The sequence below is a fragment of the Podarcis filfolensis genome (genome assembly GCF_964270895.1).
Source record: "Podarcis filfolensis genome assembly, chromosome: 10".
Taxonomy (NCBI): Eukaryota; Metazoa; Chordata; class Lepidosauria; order Squamata; family Lacertidae; genus Podarcis; species Podarcis filfolensis.
This window is the reverse complement of record NC_139612.1, coordinates 53,704,949-53,725,613: the sequence shown is the minus strand read 5'-3', so window position 1 is coordinate 53,725,613 and position 20,665 is coordinate 53,704,949. Positions and strand designations below refer to the sequence as shown.

The 20,665-nt window shown below is 44.1% G+C and overlaps 1 protein-coding gene across 2 annotated transcripts in view; it reads right to left on the bottom strand.

The window, feature by feature from the left end:
- Positions 1-20,665, bottom strand: part of TMEM178B (transmembrane protein 178B) — a 264,479-nt gene that overhangs the window by 200,939 nt on the left and 42,875 nt on the right. For both annotated transcript variants that reach the window (XM_083572403.1, XM_083572404.1), the window contains one exon: positions 11,247-11,360. In XM_083572403.1, the coding sequence (XP_083428529.1) occupies positions 11,247-11,360 (114 nt within the window). The remainder of the gene's footprint in view (positions 1-11,246; positions 11,361-20,665) is intronic.

Sequence of the window (20,665 nt, the reverse complement as noted above, 5' to 3'; positions counted from 1 at the left end):
GGAGATACAGTAAAATGCTGATGAGTTGTCATGTGAAGTTAAAAAATAAATAAATCACAAACTGATGTGGAAATGTGAAGAACTAAACAAGATTAGAAAAATATTTGACATATTTGCCCATCCCTAAGAACCAATCTCCTGCCAACCTAGCAGTTCCAAAGCATGTCAAAGTGCAAGTAGATAAATAGGTACTGCTCTGGCGGGAAGGTAAACGGCATTTCCGTGTGCTGCTCTGGTTCGCCAGAAGCGGCTTAGTCATGCTGGCCACATGACCCGGAAGCTGTACGCCGGCTCCCTAGGCCAATAAAGCAAATGAGTGCCGCAACCCCAGAGTCGGCCACAGCTGGACTTAACTGTCAGGGGTCCCTTTACCTTTACCTTTAAGAACCAATAGGATTTTCTGGGTTTCTGGCTACGTCAAGAGTCAATGGCGGTAGCTCCTCACTGCCCTCCATGGACAGCAACGAGATTCAGGCAGGGGAAAGCCAGGATTTATGAGGCAAAAATCCTGGCAATGTTCCCCAGTGGGGTCTAGGGAGCTCACTGCATCCCGCTGTGCCGCACAAGCCTGTGTCTGCTAACTTGAAAGGCAGAGCAGGTGCAACCTGGGAGTGTGTCCCTGCCATGGACACGCTTCCGTCTCTGGTGTGGTTCCTCCATAATTCGGACAATTGGCATTAATCAAGAGGCGCTTCTGGACCAACATATGCTAATGGGCTGCAATCACTCAGCTGCCGAAAGGACTGGGCTTGGCTCTTTGAAGGTATTTGAATGTTTTCTTTGAAGCTGGAGAATCCTTACAACAGCAGGGAAAGGAAGGGGGAGAACAAGGTGCTTTGTGCTTTCTTATGGCTTTCAAATGGTCTCCTTTTTTCCTGTCCTCCTCTGCATAATGAAAAGAACGTGTGTAGCCGCTGCTATGTTATTCTGTTTGTTACTTCGAAAAAGCGGGGGGAGGCTTTTGAGTTATGCTCAACAAGGTTTTACTATGCCCTCCCCCCTCGACCGAGGCTGAATGGACTTTATTTGAAATGATTCCTGGACTGCTGTTGAAGGAAGGCAGTGTGGGTGGAGAAGAATGAACTGCTGACGAACAGCTGTGGTAAAGAGGCTGAATTTGAGGGGGGAAATCCTGCTTTAAACTTTGTACCAAGGAAGAACTCCAGAGCAGAATTTTAATGGTGGAATTTGGATATGCACTCACAGTTATGTATGGCTGCAGCTCGTACACTAGTCCGTAAACAGTGGAAGAAATGGAATGTGACCTTGTACCATCCAGATAAACACTGCAAAGAACTGAACAATGGAAGATAGTAATTAACTCTCCCAGCACACCAGGTCTGGAACAACAATGTATATACACACATGAAATGGATTACTTATTTACAAGATGTAACGGAGGTGCTGTTTGTAAGGTGCAAAAAATGACCAGCTGGAAGAATGGTTTAACGGCAAGTGAAGGGTGTCAACTGGACTCCAAATAAAAAATGATGTGGCTATGCGAGGAAATGATGGTGATCATACTTTTGGAACAGGAGTGGGAAACCTGATTTTAAGAAATTGTATTAAATTCAATTGATTTGGTTTGATTTGCAATAATTTGGGAAATTAATAAAAAATCATTTGAAAGGGAAAAAAGAACCAATAGAATTTTCTGCACCCAGTACACTGTAGGCAGGCTGGAGCCTTCATGGATTAACATGGCGAGTGGCTGAAATCCCACTGGCACCTAGCTTTGCAGCACACCCAGCTACCGTGTGCATGTGTATTTTAAAAGGTGTGAATCATAGGATTGAAGGGTTGGGAGGGGTCTTGAGGGTCGTCTAGTTCAACCCCCTGCAATGCAGGAATCTCAACTAAAGCATCCATGACAGATGACCATCCAACTTCTGCTTAGAAACCTACAAGGAGGGGGAAGAAGTTCTGGGGCATAACCCCTGGGCCACCCCTCAAACAAGTCCAATTGCATACAATATTGCCTTATATCAGGCCAGCCTATTTGTCCACCTAACCTGTACTGTCTACCCTGACTGGCAGGAGCTCTCAAGAATCTCTTGCAGAGGCTTTCCCCACCATTAAGCTACCTAAAACCTTTGAACTGGAGCTGCTGGGACTCAATTCTGGGGACACCCTGCAGGCAAAAGCATGTACATATCTGTGCCTGAGCTCCAGTCCCACACCTTTGACATACCAGAAATATCTGTGCATTTTGCAAGTTGCACGGACTCCGCAAAGCAGGGAATTGTACATCAGACCTAGAATAAGCACTCTGGGCTGTAGAGATCCCAGGTTTAATTCAGCCACACCCTCTATCCAGAACGAAGGAAGGCTCCATTATATTCAGGCCCTAGGAAGGGCTGACCAACCTGCCCTGGTGGTAGAAGCAGTTCTGCTTACCTATCTGGGGGTAGGTGGGATGTGCACTAGAGGCCCCTCTCCCTCCTCTCACTGCCATCAGCAACCTGTTAGCAGGCCAAAGCAAGCTCTGCTGCTGCAGAGGTGACAGGAACAATTTGATTCCTATCTCATCTTCAGCTGAACCAATCTCCGCCTCGCTTGGGGAAAGAAAGCAATCAGGATGGCAATTCAGAGAAGAGCTACGACACTGGCCGAAGGAGCTGAGATGTTTTGAAAGAGAAGGGGTGTTTGTGATAAGCAAGAGCCGAGAGGTGATGAAATGCCCATTGCTGTTCCTCCCACCAGCACTTTCCCTGCATAACTATGAATTCAGGATAGAAACATCAAGAATACCTTCAAGAAATGGACCTTAAGGCTTTGATTTCCATGCCACGCAGCCAGGATAATTGGAGGAACTCACTCTATGGCTTCTCCTCACCCCAGATTTATCCCACATTCTAGGAGAGGAAATACTGGCGTGGGGTGGTGACTTCAGGTGACTGATGGGTGGGAGGTTTCATCTCCAGTAAAAGAATATGACCCTTTGGCTGGAAAAGGTCCCTGACTCCTGGTTTAAGAGAAGTAAGATTTTAATAAAGCAACCACCACTTCTGATTGCCACAGTTGAGACCCTACCTGCCCGCAGACTGTCTCGCCGGGGTGGTGCATGCTCTAGTTATCTCCCGCTTGGACTACTGGAATGCACTCTACGAGGAGCCACCTTTGAAGGTGACCTGGAAACTACAACTAATCCAGAATACGGCAGCTAGATTGGTGACTGGGAGTAGCAGCCGAGACCATATAGCACCAGTCCTGAAAGACCTACAATGGCTCCCAGTATGTTTCCAAGCACAATTCAAAGTGTTGGTGCTGATCTTTAAAGCCCTAAATGGCCTTGGCCCAGTATACCTGAAGGACAATCTCCACCCCCATTGGTCATCCCGGACACTGAGGTCCAGCTCCGAGGGCCTTCTGGCAGTTCCCTCACTGCAAGAAGTGAGGTTACAGGGAACCAGGCAGAGGGCCTTCTCAGTAGCAGCGCCCGCCCTGTGGAACGTCCTCCCATCAGATGTCAAGAAAATAAACAACTATCTGACCTTTAGAAGACATCTGAAGGCAGTTTAGAGAAGTTTTTAATGTTTGATGTTTTACTGTGTTTTTCATATTCTGCTGGGAGCTGCCCAGAGTGGCTGGGTGGGGAAACCCAGCCAAATGGGCAGGGTATAAATTGTTGTTGTTGTTGTTGTTGTTGTTGTTGTTGTTGTTGTTGTTGTTGTTGTTAAAGTCAACTAGGGATAGTTTCAGGATAGGCCCACATAGACTAAGCCAACCCACCACTTTTCCATGAGAGGCCCAAGAGCTATCAATGGCTACTAGCCATGATGATTATGTTCTTCCTGCACATGGTGCCTCTGAATATTAGTTGCTTGGGATCATAGGTGGGAAGATTGCTAATACACTCAAGTCCTGCATGAAAGTTTACCAAAGGCATCTGCTCAGCCATTATGGGAACAGGATGCAGGACTAAACGGGCAACTGGTCTGAACAAGCATGCTCAACTTATGTTCATATGTACCAATCACATTTTCCCTCCCATTGAGAAATGCAAAGATACAAACACGGGCATCATATAACAAACCAACATTTCTCTCTCACACACACACCCATCTTCTCTGTTGCCTTGGGCTGTTCTTCCTCACTCTTTCAGGCACGTTCATTCCCCATCCCGTCTTCAAAGCTTAAGGCATTTTGAGCCTGCCCTGCAAGGAGCAGGTTTTGGACATGGAGATTTGGCACCCCACTGTGCTCAGCTGTTTGTTTGCTTTTTGAAAAATTTACGTCAGGTACTGTACTTGTGAAGAATTCAGAAATAACAACTGGGGGGGTGGGGGGAAGGGGTGTTTACAGGTTTTTTTTTTTGCCAAACGTGGCTTTTCTTTCCAACACTGTTTAGCTGCACTGTAATTATCATTTAGGGGGGAAATTATATGGCAGTAAGGGCTAAAGTAGTGAACAATATACTGATTATTTACAGCAGTGGGAGGGTTGGTGGGGTGGAAGCATTCACCTGACCTCCCAGCAGCTGGGCCATTGCTGTTTGCTGGGAGGGGGAGGGCATGGCAAGAAGAACAGTGTAGTGCAAACAGAGCCAGCAGGAGTGCTGGATTGGCTCCACTGATGCATTTGCAGCAAACCAAATTCACCCGCCGCTCTGCTTCCTGGTAAGTAGCAGCTATTCACCTGCCAGGAGGTCAGGGAAGGACCTCCAGCCCCCCACGACATCTGCTGCTGATTATTTGTTAATGTAAGCACCTGGTAGGCAAGGCTTGCCAGCACATCTTTTTAATAAGACTAAAAAGAGACAGGATACATTTCAGTTTCGTTTTGCAAACTGTTGGTCCTCCTTTGCTGTGAGCTGCAGAATCAGATCCAGCTATTTCATGATTCTCACCAGCCAAGAGGCTGCCATTCCTTGTTTGGGGAGAAAGAAACCAGGAGTGCTGGTTCACATGTAACACTAAGCCAGCCGTGTGCTCTTTCCAACAATCAGACAGAGCGAAGGCGGGTGCAGGAGTGGAGCAAAGAGGGGACTTCTGAGCAGCCTGCACCAATGTGATGCTCATTTCTATTTTATTTTTTTTTAATGATGTTTATTCAAGTTTTAAAGGTTACAAAGAGAGACAAAAAAGAAAACACAATCAGTACATAAAAACAAGTCTCATCAAAAAATTTAAAAAAAAATAAAAGAAAAAAAGAAAAAGAAAAAGAAAAACAGATACAATCGGGGGGGGGGGGGAGAACAAATCAAACCTTTACCTAACTTTCTTTCTTTAGCTTATTTCCTTGACCTCCTCACACACCCCCTCTATGTATTCCAGTTCAGTTAAATATTTCAGCAAATCCTTCATCTTTGTTTCTAACCTAATAATCCATCCTAATATACTGCAATTTTACATGCTCTTCTTTCACCAATTAACCATCCATTTTTACTTTATTTAATCTTATTTCTCATTAAAACTAATATATTTGAACTTGATCTCTTAAGACATTTCCCCTAGGGTCATAAAATTTTCATTCCACGATTTTTCCATCTCTCACTAAATTTTTTTTTTTTAAAAAAAAAAGAAAAAAATCTCCATATATACACGTTAAATTCCCAATTTTTTTCCCGCCGTCTCCCCTCCCCGGTCTTGGCCCCTGCCGTCAGTTCCCTCAACCTCCAACAGTCCATCAACCTGGAGATCTTATATCCGAGGCTCTTAACTCTTCTTGACGTCCCTTCTGCCAATCTTCTTGATAATCTTTGATGCTAAAAAACAGATCTCGGGAGAGCTCCAACCCAACGATGCTTAGATTCCTTCTTAACCAGTCCGCCAGATTTCCATAGTTGAAGCTAGGGCCCACAAAGTATTCCAAATCTTGTTTCACAAATCTTCCAAGTCCAAAAGCCCCAAAAACTCCAAGCTCCTCCTGGCCCACATCCATGCCCCAAAAGCCGGTTGATCCCTGCATAAGGGGGTCTCTCCCACTTTCCTTTTCCAAACCAGGCCAGGCTCCCATCTTTACAATCTGGCTTTTCCTAGTTACAGTCATATAGGGCTTCAACTTATAATCCTCCATTTGCCACTGTAAGGTTAAGGCTCCCCCTTGTATTGCATTATATTCAACAACAGCAACTTTCTCCTTCTCCAATTCATCAATTTGTTCAATTAAAATAGATTCCTGTGCCGGATTCTTGTCCACTTCTGTACTGCTGCCCACTTTTGTTCCCAAAATGTCAATATTGGTAGCCATGACATCTATCTGTTTATGCAACTTTCCCAACAAATAGATTGTCCTATTCAGTGCAGAGATTATTTCTTCCTTAGCCGACATTCTTGAGATGTTCAAGGTCAAAACTAGTTTCCCACAGTCTTTATCTTAGCAGCTGCACTCTTGTAACAATGTCCCAATGCTCCCTCTAGAGGAAGCCAGACTTCATTTGTATCAATCCTTTCCAGCACAATTCCAAAAGTAAGTTTAGTAACAATTTTTAGTTACTTTTTTCTTCTTTTTAAGTGCAGAAGCAGACAATGGAAACAATGTCCTTCTTTTAGACTACCTGTCAAATTTATCCTGTTCACCGTCGATGGGCTTTTTACAAACCGCTCCCAGGTTCAGAGACGTGGTGCTTCAATTTTAAATTCCACCTTCTCCTAAAGGTTCTCCCCCCGCTTCCAGAGGGGATTAAGTAATTTCAATCAGTGGAGTTTTGGATCCTTTACATAAAACTTTCCAAAACCTTAGTTAGCAAGTACTTTGCTTCAGTCTATTTACAGAAAGGGGAGGTGGACTTCCTGTTTGAACCTTCCCCGTTCGGTGCCAAATTAACTTATTTAAATGTCCAATTTTCCGTTCTACTCACGGGTTGTTGTTTAAAATCCAATTGTCCACAGGAAAAAGGTCAGCGCTCTCCGACAGCGGCAATGCGGCTTCACTCTGTGAAAGAAGCGGTCGATTCAAAGCACCGCGCCACTCACCCCACATCGCTCCGGATTCCCGTTGCCGGGTCTCCCCGCGAGTAGGGGGGGCGCAAAAGGTGCCAGCCGAATCCCAAGTTCACAGGCTTCTTCCGCCTGTGATTTCTGGGGGTCTCCGCCTTCGCCGTGGCGGTTCAGACCCTATTTCTCACGGAGCGGGTTCCTCCCGATCGGAGGAATTCCACCATTGCCGGAGACGCCAACCCGGAAGTCCCAGATGCTCATTTCTATTAAACTGTGGTTTAATGTTACTTGCAAGCCAACTCACTGAGACATTCTTCTGAGAAAACATGCTTAGGATTGTTGTAGTGGGAAAACGCAGCCTGTATCATGCTGCATGGCTGTACAGTGGTACCTCAGGTTACATACGCTTCAGGTTACATACGCTTCAGGTTACAGACTACGCTAGCCCAGAAATAGTGCTTCAGGTTAAGAACTTTGCTTCAGGATGAGAACAGAAATTGTGCTCCGGCAGCGTGGCAGCAGCAGGAGGCCCCATTAGCTAAAGTGGTGCTTCAGGTTAAGAACAGTTTCGGGTTAAGTACGGACCTCCGGAATGAATTAAGTACTTAACCTGAGGTACCACTGTAATCCTATGCATGTTCAGGCTATGTACACATTACTAGCTTAAAATAGTGTTTTTACTGTTTTTCAAGTTGAATTTGCATGGTGTTGTATGGTGTTTGCATGGTTTGGTTTTCTCATCCCTGCAATGACTCTCAGCTCTGCGCCCCACCCACCGCTCTAAGCAGACACATGACAGAGTTGAAGTAGATGTCTCCTTATCACTTCTAAGTTCTCCTTTGACACACACACAGAAAGAGAGAGAGAGAGAGAGAGAGAGAGAGAGAGAGAGAGAGAGAGAGCTTCCCACTATTGTGACTTTTTGAAAAGCAATCTATAATTTATTCTGGCTCTCAGTGGCTGGCGCAATTGATGCACGCTTGCACAGAGAAGGAGAGGAGTGTGGTTAGTAAGAAAAGTGTGGAGAAAGGAGAGGGGGCTGCTAGTGTGTTCTGGGCTCTGAATTGCTCAGACTATCTGGATTCTTTACCTCTTTGCTGCACTCTCGGCTCCCTTTCCCCTCCATGGCTCCTACCTGGAGACAGTTCACAGCTTTATTTCTCTCAGTGATGGCACTTTAAATAATCAAAGCGAGTGTGAAGAACAGGTCCTTCTCGCTTGCAGAGACTGATAAGCAGAGATGAGCATGGATCTCAATCTCTCTCTTCTCTATTTATCTATCTCTCCATGCAATATTCTGCCCTTGGGAGGAAAGGAGGAGTTAACTTTTCCTTATTTTTCATTAGTTACGTCCAAGTTGGCTTTAAACTGACAGGGCATTGAACAAGTGCAGTGCAAAGAGTACACCAATGGTATGCATCCAACCCACTTGTGAGATTTTCAGCAGAAGCAGGAGGAGGATGCTTTTGCAATGCAAATTGTGATATCTACATCTCATTGAATATTTGATTCACTTTACATATTTCTCTGCTTTTAAAATTATCTGCTTCAGTTAGCGATCTACTGAACACCGAAACGACGACAACAGCCAACGAATGCCTGTCTGGCCTCTTGTCTCCTTGCATTGATAACTCCAGGAACTAATGTGCTTTCTTAACTCAACCCATCAGAGTTACTACAGGGAGTTCACATATATGTGCACATATCACATATTGAAAGCATTATATAGGGACAGCAGGAGGAAGCCAGCTAGACAATGCCCACATAATCACAGCCCACTACCGGCCATGTATTAGGTGGGCTTGTGAAACAGTCCTCAATGCATAGCTTGCCCAGATGTCGGGCTCTTTTACACAAGGTTGAATTCTAATTGGGCCAAAATCCCCCCTCACATGGATACATTCCTATACATGTTGTGCCCTTTGCTAAGGATACTGACTATACAACTAGATGGCAAGTGGGACTTGCCAACACAATCCCTCCCCTGTGTTTTTAGTGTATGACTGCAGCTCTACACCTGGGAAAAATTTTCATCTTGAAGCAAGTCTACAAAAGTGTGCTTCACTCTAAACTTTAGAGAAGCAACTCCTGATTAGCCTGGAATGAGGAAGACCATACAGACCAGCTTTCTGAAACCTGGTGCCCTCCAATTGTTTTTATTCCCATCAGCCCCAACCAGCATGGCCAATACGCAAGGGATGGTGAGAGTTGTAGTCCAAACCATATGGAGGGCCGCAAGGTGAGGAAGACTGGTATATATATATATATATACCTTATTGAGGATGAGGAACCTGTGGCCCTCCGGAGATGGTTGGACTACATCTCCCATCATCCCTGACCATCAGCCATGATGGTAGGGAATGATGAAAGTTAGGGTCCCAGCAACATCTGGAAGAGTTCTTATTCCCAATACAGAATAGGTTTCCTGCAATGATTTAATTTGTTTATGAAAACTTTCTCCAGGCTCTATCAAGACCCTGTGAGAGGGAGAAAGCACCAGCTAAAAACAACAACACAGAGCACTTATTTCCTCAATAAGCAGATGATGGTACCTTCAGCTTTTGTGCGCGCACTTCCACAGTGACTTCTTGCTCTTGCAAGGATGGCCTGGCAGTGGCTTCTTGCATCTATTCAGTCCTACTGGGACTTTGCATCAGTAGCCTTGCTTTTCAAAAACTGCTTTCTGATACTGTGCCACCATGGAGCCATGAGAAAACAGGCTTCTTGACTCTGACATGAAATGCCCTCCTCTCATTCCTCTACCCCGAGTGCCACAAGGGGGAGAAAGTAATCTCTAATGGCAGCCATGTATCTCAAGGCGACTCTTTCCCTGTCATGGTCACTAGCTTCAGAGGTTGTTTGATGCCCATTGGCTGTAGCAGCGATCAGATAGGCTTCTGGTGGCTTTCTTTGCACTGCCCCAGGCAAGGAACTGGAAAGAGCTAGCTTGAGTAGCAGGGTGGGCAAGACTTAAGAGGAAAGGCCTTTGGCTTGAGGAGCATTGGATGGAGCAACCAAGATGATACTCCTGCTCAGGATGTCAATTATGAACTAGGAATGGATGAATCTGTCAATTTAGGCTTTTCTCTGGTTCTCACTCTGGTTCACCCCACTTGTGCAGCAGCTGGGGATTTATTTCTTTTAAGTCTACATGAAAATCCATACAGATTTCTGTGCATATTTCTCTTAATATATAAAAAAATGTATGCAATTTGGCCTAATCTATGCATTTTGTCAAGCAATTTCCCCATTAATATTAATTATATTGGATTTATTGTTGTTTGTTGTTGCTGCTTATATACCACCTTTCATTCTGAAGATGTCCAGGATGGCGAACAACATAATTACAAGAACAGGACTGGACACAATATTTTTTTAAAAAAAAATTAAGTAGCACAGTATAATATTACAGCGCAATAATAATGTTGGTAGGACCCAGGGCAAAGAAATCATGATCCAAAAGTGCGTTCAGGATGCAAGGGGAATGGGGGTTTTGCGCATTTTTGAATGAATATTACTATTATTATTATTATTATTATTATTATTATTACTATTATTAAATTTTGCAAAGTTAAAAACACTTTCCCCCTGGTTACATGCATTGTTGAATGTATTTGGGAAAGTGTGTCATAGCATCTGGAGAAGGGCACATTTCAAGTAATAGCTGTGTGTTTGGTTTGTGTATTGTATCAGGAAGTGCAAATCAGACAAGCACTTATCAAAATGCAAACCCTATTTATTTATCCCCATCCTGAGTATGAGCAGCCATATCCAAACACAACTCATAATTGGAAGGTCCCTGCCTGGGAGCTCTCAGAAAGCAGTGGGCACAAAGATAGGATCCAATATCCAATCCTTGCTACTTGGTAACTTCTGCTGGATAACCAGGGTCAAAGGGACTGTTCACAAGTTGGAATTTCAACATGCTCCCCCCCCAAAAAAGGGCCCTAAACCCCATAACCCTATTCAACATGAGCTCAGTAACATATAGCAACTTGAGCAAATTAATGGCTATGCACATAGCTCTGATGGTTCTCTTTTATACAATAGCCTATAAATTCCACTGTCTGCAATAGCATCAGTATCACAAATGCAACTGTTAACATGCTGAAGTTCTGATTGAATTAGACATCCCAGCACTGGTTCTGTTCATAACTTCCAAATGTAATTCAATAGCCACCAACGCACGGTTATGCTGTGTCACCAACCATATTCCTTCCCGCTGCAGCATCCCCAGCACAGGCAAGCAAACAACAGAGTAGCAAGAAGCCCAACTTATTGTCCCTTTCACCCCCTTGCAGATGGGAAGCAATACCTGCTGGCTACCCAAAAGCGCTGAGAAAAGGAAGGAGACCAGAGACTTACGCAAGGCATGCCACTCATCCTGGCGGATGGTCTTCGTAATGTTGTAGGTGAGGTTCTTGGGAATTGTTGCTGAGGAGTAGTGGTACTTGATGTATGAACACTGGTCAATTGCTCCTGGCAAAGGCAAAAAGAAGACAATGTTTGTTATGCAAGAAGAGAGTCTTATTTCCTTCCACAATTCAGCATGAGAGACCCACACCTAGAAAATGTGGGACACCGGCAGGAGGATTGCTTAACATCAACAAGCCTAGAGAAACAGTCAGGATGTTGCAGGAAGCCTCGTTCACTATTGTCCTGGAATCACTGGGAGGGGAAAGAAGGTCCCTGTGAGGCCAGTTAATACACTGAAAAGTGGAGAGGGCTGACTAGTGGGAAAGTGTGTGAACACCCGGAAAGTACATTGGGATAAAATCAGTGCGAATGCTCATCATTGTGTAACCTCCCCACAAACCAAGGTTCAGTAAATACCAGATATAATCTAAACTCTATCCATGGGTGTAGTCAAGATTTATTTTAGAGGGGCAGAATTTATGTTAGAGGGGCAGAAGCGAGATATCTGCAATGCAATTGCTCAGTTAGTTAAGTATTTCTATTTATTTACTTGATTTAGGCTGCCCTCCTCGCACCCCCCTGGCTATGCCCATGACTCCATCTGATCTTTGTTCTTGGAAATCAGGGTAGTCAACAAACAGGTTGTCTGGAGAAGCTCATACTGCAATAGTGCAATGGTATTTTTTGCCACAGCTTTCTCATAGTGAATCTTGAATATTGCAGTTTCCAGATCCCTCGACATCCTGGTCAAGCTCCTCTGAACACAGCCCAACTTGTCAATGCCCTTCTTAAAAGGTGGTGCTGAACAATACACTCCAGAGGCAGCCCTTAACCAGGGCAGACTAGAGTAGAACTGCTTCTTTAATCTGGACACAATTCTGTTATATTTGGTATCCAACAGGCTAGGTCTTTTCTACCACTGTGCCTTTATCAAATGAGCCTTTTGAGCCACTTTAGGTCATTAAACTGCACTTGGCATGAACACACCACAAAAGTGGAGGGTGACTAAATCATTATGCAACCAAATTGCTAGTTACAACAGAGGCGGGTTTGCATCTTCCCAAGTTACCGGAGGTGTTCCATTGTTTGCTTTCCTTCCATGTTTCTAACATTCTGCCTTTGACAGCAATTAGATTAGACAAAGCCAAATATTATAGGGGGGAAAGCAAAATATTTACATATGTACACGTCTGCCCTGACAGCGTGATGGGCTCCGGCGTGTGCCTTCACCATCTGGGCACCAAATGCACACCCAGAATGAAAGTTTCCAACTAAGAACCATACTCAAAAAAAGAAAGCCATTGTGATCCTTTTTAAAGTCCCCCAATTGCCTCATTCTGTGCATTTTTTTAAAAGATGGTTATGCCAGCCTGAAAGACACAAAACCTAACCTTCCATCGTACTTACTTCTGTTACAGGTATGGGATGAAGGTTTTGGCACAAAGCTGTAAAAGGCTTATTGGTCTGGAATTAAACTTTACACTATTATATACCTGCCCAGCGTAAGCTGTCCTCTAGAGAGCCAGCAAAGTGCACAATCCCACAGATGCAGAAAAAGAAGAGGAAAAGAAGACATGAGTGATGGCAATGATCTTATTCATAGCTACCTCCACCTGCCTGCCTTCATGCTGACAACCAGTCCAGGGCATAGCACTGACTGCCAACTTCCTCCTCCTAAATCTCAGTATTACCTTTGCAGAACTCAACAAGGGGGAGGAGTCAAAACTAGAATCAGTTGGCTCTGCCTGCCATTGGCTCTGGCTCCACCTACTGTTGACCTTCCTGCCTTCTTCCCTTCTGGTCCCAAGGGGCACCCCAACATCAATGGTGCAGTGGAAATCAAAGCATTTGTTCACAGTGTAAACTACACATGGCATTCTTCAGGTGCATTCACAAAGCCTCCTGTTGCTGCCATAATCACCTCCAAAACAGTCTTCCCTTTCATGTGTTCAGACAGAGCTATTCATAGCAGGTAATAAATTCAGTTGCTATTCTTTGTTCTTTTACAAATGCACCATTTGAGCTGAACTGATGAAAATTTAAAATACGAGCAAATTTCAGCCTGCAGCTTGTTTTGGGAGGCGTATTGCCACATCTTGTGCTTTTGCCCACATTTGTTTTCAGTGAGAAGATGGTTGTAATCTCTTGTAGTTTAGCTTCATTTCCTGGAGTGGTAAGTTTCAGCTGGAACGTACAGGGTGGTGGTATCAACCAACTTTTACTCAGGGCAGACCCCTTGACATCAATGGACCTAGCTTAGTCATGCTCATTCATTCCAGTGGGCCTGTTCTGAATAAAACTTAGTTGAATACCACCCACAGTCAGATCCGTTCCCATGTTTGAAAGGCAGTGTCTCCATCTATTCCTTTGGCTGTGAAAGGACAACTGTGAGCTCATCATTCTCTTGTAGTAATTCAGTGCTTAGGTGCCTTTAGAGCTGGGATATTTATCATTCCCTCCAGCTGCTACATTTATCCAGCTGCATACATCTGGTGCAATGTTACTCATAATCCTCTTGCTAAAACTTAACCCTCTGTAGGTCCTGATATAGTGAGATGGCTGCTGTTTGTAGTGGGTTAGGATCTGGCTAGGGCTTGAGTGTCAAGGTTAGCAAGGCAAAGCTTAGAATAATAATTGTCTGAAGTGAAGTGATTGTTGGAAGGTCATGATCAAGGGTGCCAGCTTGAATAAAATATTGGGGGGCTTGGGTAAGCCTCTGCCCGCATAATCAATCACAAGACATGGTGCATGAACCCCATTTGACTGGCAATGCTTATCAACTTGGGGGGGCAGCCCCCTCAAATATTTTTATGGGGAAGGCAAAGGAACCTTGGCCCCTAGAAGTTGGTTCCTGATAGTTAAGGAAGCTGAAAGCTGTTAAAGGTAAAGGCAAAGGGACCCCTGACCATTAGGTCCAGTCGTGCCGACTCTGGGGTTGTGGTGCTCATCTCACTTTACTGGCCAAGGGAGCCGGCGTACAGCTTCCGGGTCATGTGGCCAGCATGACTAAGCCACTTCTGGCGAACCAGAGCAGTGCACGGAAATGCGGTTTACCTTCCCACCGGAGCGGTACCTATTTATCTACTTGCACTTTGACGTGCTTTCGAACTGCTAGGTAGGCAGGAGCAGGGACCGAGCAATGGGAGCTCACCCCATCACAGGGATTCAAACCGCCAACCTTCTGATCGGCAAGCCCTAGGCTCTGTGGCTTAATCCACAGCGCCACCCACGTCCCTGTTAGAAAGCTGTTAGGAGACCCCTATTTCCCTACAATTCCCACAGGTCCCTAGGAAAAGGGGTTGATTGTTAAACCTTACTGAGAATTGTCACTCAATGAAAGAAACAGAGGTATCCTAACAACTCTCAGCCCCCTTAACAAACTACACTTCCCAGGATTCCTTGGGGAGGTTACAAACAGCTACAAAATAATTCTCAAAGTAGCATGCAGCCTCCACTACTGTTCAAGCTTCTGGAAGTCAGGTGTAGCCAGAGCACACTGGGGTCTCTGGAAAGTGAGTGATGCTCATAGATTGGGAGCAGAGCAGAGTGGGGGGAGGGAGAGAGAGAATGTGTATCCAGCTCACTAAGCCTGCTTTCTGGAAAAAGTAGGAATCAAAGATGTGTCTACAAATCAACTGTAGGGATCCAAGGCAGCCTGATTGCCCATGAAGTCTGAAGATGACATATTGGTGCATCTTCTTACCCCGACCTGAGGAGTGTGGAGTGTGCCTTAAAATTCTGCCTTGGGACAATCCTGACCCTTCACTTTGCCTCCTTAACCCTGATGCACAACCCTTGGCCAGATCCTGCCATACCACTAGCACTGGTCACCTCACTATATCAGACCCTTCAATGTAGGGTTGAGGTTCAAACAGAGGGTTATGAGTAAGGTTGCCCCAGGTGCACATAGCTGGGTAATTGTAGCAGCTGGTGGGAAAGATAAATATTCCAAATCTGAAGGCACCCAAGCACTGAATCACCGCTAGAGAATGATGAGCTCACAGTTGCTCTTCCACAGCCAAAGGACAACACAGAGGTCCAAAGGACAGTTATGAAACATACACAGCCTGGCTGTTAACCTTCTCTAGGCCAGGGCACAGTGGCAGAGAGGAGTTACAAGCTCCTTGTCCTTTGTTCAGTCTCCTTGTCTTATCTGTTTTTCATGGGTTATGAAGTTTAAAAGGCTGAACATTCTTTATTCCTGCTTGTTTGGAGACAGAAATTAAATGATCAATACAGAGTCACTGAGACATCAATTATTGGTAAAGATGTGCTGATGATCTAGGAGCTCCTTAAATAAGCTTTTATTTCAAGGAAGAAGCCCTACATGGATCATTGTGCTGTCCAGTAAGGTGGAAAAGGAGAAGTGTAAGCAGGCACAGGACTCTCTCCCCAACAATATGAACAATGAGTCAGAAAGTCACCTGGTCCCTGGACCAAATCTCATCTTAGCCATGTATTAGCTAGATGGCTTTCAACAAACCATACTCTCAGGTCTCCTGCTTGTAACAAAGCCAGTCTGGCATAATGGTTAGGATGCCCCAATATGACTGGGGAGACCCAGATTCAAATCCCCACAAGTTCAGGAATCTCACTGCATAATCTTGAGCCAGTTGCACTCTCACAAGCCCAACCTACCATACAGGGCTGATGTGAGGATAAAATGGGGAGGAGGAGAACCTGGTACACTACTTTGTTCTTTTTGGAGGAAAGGTGGGATATAAATGTAATTAATAATATTACAGGCATGTCAAATGTATGCTGTCAGCTTATGAGCTTTAGCAACAACATCATTGCAATGCCAGGGAAAATGGGTGGGGACAGGCAAGCCGATGCTTTTATAAGCATTTGAGAAACTTGGACTTTCACAAGATCACTGTTCCAAAGCCACAACCTTATTGGATCGGGGTGAATTAATGCTGATGTCTTTATTGTAGAATGTGCGTTATCAAACTAGGCAATTAGGAATGCATCCCAAGCTTCTAATTGTCAGGTATAGTGGTGGCTGTGATCTGTAAACCAATTCAGCTGCAATACTTAAATTTAAGTCCACTTAGCCACATTGCCTTAATAGGCTAAACAAAAAAGCCAAACAACTTTAATCGGAGAAATAATAGCAGTTCTTTATATATCACTATTTGAGTGTTCAAAGACAGTCACATAAATTGTCACAGTCGTATTCTTAGCCAGTGCACCAGCAGCCTATCCTACTCCGTGCATACTTGGGGTTCACAGGGGAAATGAAAGCAAGAAACAGGTCAGGCAAAAATTCAGGGTCAGGTCCCTCTAAGTACATCAGGACCCTGGTCAGCTCCCAGGTCTGTTCTCAGTGGCCCTGCAGGCTTAGTTTTGGAGTATGTTGTCTCAACAAGACTATCTTGGACCATATGTAAGCCGGCAAGACCTATGCTGCTATTAGTGAGGACCCAGGGGGAGGTGATGAGTCCCTCACACACAGCAGAGCAGACCATATTCTTCTGTATCTTCCTCATGGTGCAGCAAGGGATTTAGGAGTCCTGACACAGATTGGATAGGTGGGTGGATCTGACCACCTTAGTTGTCCATTTTACATTGCACGTGTAGGTGCAGCACTTCCGATTTGCTTGAACCTCTTATCTGGAGATGTTTTAGAAGTATTCCAAGCCATTCATAATAAACCCAGACCCGTTAGAGATCCACAATGAGCCACTGAGGGTGCCATCCATTTGTCAATTAAATGAATTTAGATTGGCAGGTGGTAGGGTGGTCTTTAGGGTGGGTTTCCTGTTCTCTCCAGCACTAGGTCAAACTCTGTAGTGGGGAAGGTGAACCTGTGGTCCTCTAGTTGCTGTTGGGCTCCAACTCCATCAACCCCAGCCAGCATGGCCAATGGTGAGGGCCACATTCCCTCGTGGGCAACCTTTTCAGGGGCCGCATGCCAATGGTGGGTGGGGCCAGAAGCAAAAGTGAATGGTACAACAAGTGTAAATTTTACCTTTGGACAGTAGCCTAGTTTCTGCATACAGACTCACATATCTTTCTTTAGTCTCCCTCCAGCCAAGCAAGAGACTCTGCAGAGTAATCAAGCACATTCCACCCAGGCAAACTCAAAGAAGGTGTAAAGTGAGGTAGGTGAGGGATGTGTACTAGAGAGAGAGGGTATGGCTGGAGAGGAACTTAACATCTATGACATCTAACTATAACATCTCAGCACTGCTCCGAGAACTACAACTATGAAATTTAAGCCTAGCTGCAAGAGCAATACTGTTCAAAGACATATTGAGTAAGAGGGCTCCCAGCTAGCTACTGATTGGCCCCTGTCTTCGTCACACCACAATTTTAGTCATGCTTGTGTGATCTGAGCAGTTGCTGTTCAAATCTTGAATGGCCTAAAGGACCACATTGTGGAAACCTTGCTGAAGCTCAAGAAGGTTTGGACTTGTCAGTGCCTGGAAAAGAACCCACTCCCGAACCTTACTTATATTGCCTTGAGATACACAATGGAAGGAAGGAAGGCTACAACTGCAATCAATAAACATTTGACTCTTCCATCCATATGGTTCATTCTTTGGTTGCTTGGTATGGGCTGTTGCACACATTACACAGCAACAAATGCAGAGTTGCCATGGAGTTTATCTTCCAAAGGGATCTGCAGCCAGTCCAAATCCTTTGGATTCCTCCATCTGCAACATGGGGGTGAGGGACAATAATGCCTCCTTGTCTTGCAAGGTTGTTGTAATAATCACAAAATACATGCAGAAAGGTTTGAGCACTTGAAAGTGCTATCCAATAATGATAATGATGCTTTAGCTATACAGCTAAAAATGTACTGTGTAAAGTGGTCATAAGATCAGAAGTCCCAGGGAAGTCCTAATATGACTCCAATGAGCTCAACATTTTTGATAAAAGTTCCAAGAGGGACATGTCAATTTAGTGGAATAACCCAGTACTTAAAAAGCATCCTTTCCCTCCCGCCCTTAAAGTCAAACACATAGAAAAGCATCTTCACTCTTTCCCAGTTCCCTGGGGCTTGGCAATGGATAGCTCTGTGAAAACAGCTGTGATGGAAATAACAGTGGAGAAAGCCAATGAGTGATGCTCCCGCTGAAATCTTGAATAGCAACATTCAGGCTGAATACTAAAACTTCCAAGCAAGCTGCCTTTTCCCTCCACTGACATCCAAATAGCAGCCTCCTTTCTCTAGGGTAGCCCCAGGATACATGTTTTGCTTCTCTTTGCTCAGACATACAAACACCTGGTACAATGTATTATGCCCCTCTTCCCCCTTTCTCCCCATACTATCTCAGAGAGGGAAAGGCTTCAGACATGACTGTGATAGTGCATAAATAAATCCTATGGCAGGCTGATCTCCCTAACATAAAATGGAACCTAGGCAAAAAGAAGTGAGGCATTAGCTACCCCTTCCAGTTTGGTGTCACCTGCGAATTTGATGAGCATCCCCTCAATTCCTTCATCCAAGTTGTTTATAAAGATGTTGAACAACAATGAGTCCAAGACTGATCCCTGTAGCACCCCACTTGTCACTATTTCAGGATGTCAAGGAACCATTAGTGAGCACTCTTTGGGTTCGGTCAGTCAACCAGCTACAAATCTGCCTCATCCAGCCCTCATTTTTCCAGCTTTTCCACCAGAATATCATGGGGAACTTTGTCCAAAGTCTTGCTGAAATCAAGATACACTATGTCCACAGCATTCCCTTCATCCACCAAGCTTGTAGCTCTATATAAAAAAAAATTACAATGGAATGTGATTCTTCTGGCATGACTTGCTTTTGAGAAACCCATGCTGGGCCTTAGTTATCACAGCATCCTTTTCTAAGTGATCACAGACTGACTGTTGAATTTTCTGTTCTAGGACCTTTCCTGGTATCGATATCAAGCTCACTGGTCAGAAATTACCTGGGACTTCTTTTTTCCTCTTTTTGAAAATGGGGACATCCACCCACTTCCAGCCTTCAGGGACTTCACCTGTTCTCCAAGAATTCTCAAAGATTATAGGCAGAGGCTCTGATATTACATCCACAAGCTCTGCCTTCCTCAAAGGAATAAAGTTGTAGTGGGCAGCAAAATGGAGGCAGAGGGAGGCTGGCAAAGCACTTGAAAGGCATGGAGAGTCAATTCATGGGAACGAAGGAAACAGTGAGAAAACGGGAAAATAAAAGAGAGCACATGAAACAGAAAAAGAGTGACTCAGAGTAGGTGTTGTTGGTTCATACAAAAGGCAAGTAGATGATGTCTAAAATGTTCATTTGGGCTTTTAATTGTATTTGTATTGCTTTGTTTATTTCTTATTGCATTTTATTGTATTGAAATTTGAATTTTGAACATATTTCTTTTTAAAAAAAAACTACTTAGCATCTAGCACAGCGTTACCATTACAACAGGCAGAAAAATCATTAAATTTTCCGACAAGACCCTTAGCTATATTCAAGTAGCCCCGTGAGGGTGGTGGTGGGGTGTCGGAACCACTGCTCCACACTTTCTGTATTGTATACCGATTACAATGACATTGTAATTGCTGTTTTTTTTAATAATGCAAAGCATCCTCCCTGCAACTGAAAACCCTGATAATGCAGAAGTCCCATTTGCATGGAGAATTCTTACCTCCTGTTGTTGTTTTGTAATTCCTATCAATGTGTTTTGATTTATAAGCCACATAGAGGTCATTTTTTTTTAATTAAGGAAAAACAATATCCAAAAATGCCCAGTATGTAAGTAATTCTTGAATAGGGCTTTGGAGCAGATATGATGAAGATTTTAAAAAAAAAACAACAGCCCACTGGTATTGTACTTTAGAATGATAACAGTACTTCATGCTATCACAGTAATCTTCACAACAACTCTGTAATGTAGACTATTATTCAACTCCCCATTGGGGGGGCTGCAACAGAGAAACTGTGACTTATCTCAGACTGTTTAACGTCTAAAGCAAAAACTGAACTGAGCACATTCTAATTTGTCACATAGGGTGGTTTTTTTTACCTCTGTGCAATCCTAGCTCTTGATGTTTATAATGGCATATACAGGAGGAGGAGTAATCTGAGTACTAAAAGTGGGCAAAAGATTGCTGTCTAGGTTTTTGTTGCACGGTTGTTGAAATACTCAAGAGCACTGAACATCCAACATGATGCTTGAACAAACCTTTGAAATCCTTTGCGTAATTTTACCAATATCTTCACCCTGAGCAAAGCCTAGAATTTGCAAATTCAGCTCTTTTAATAAAAGACTGTCTTGTGTATAATGCACAGGAAGACATAAAGACCGAGGGGCTCATAGACAAAGTTATTCAACGCCGGAGAGAACTAAAAATATATATATATATATGCTTAAGTAAGGTCTGTCTATAAAGGGGCATTTTTTAAAAAAAAG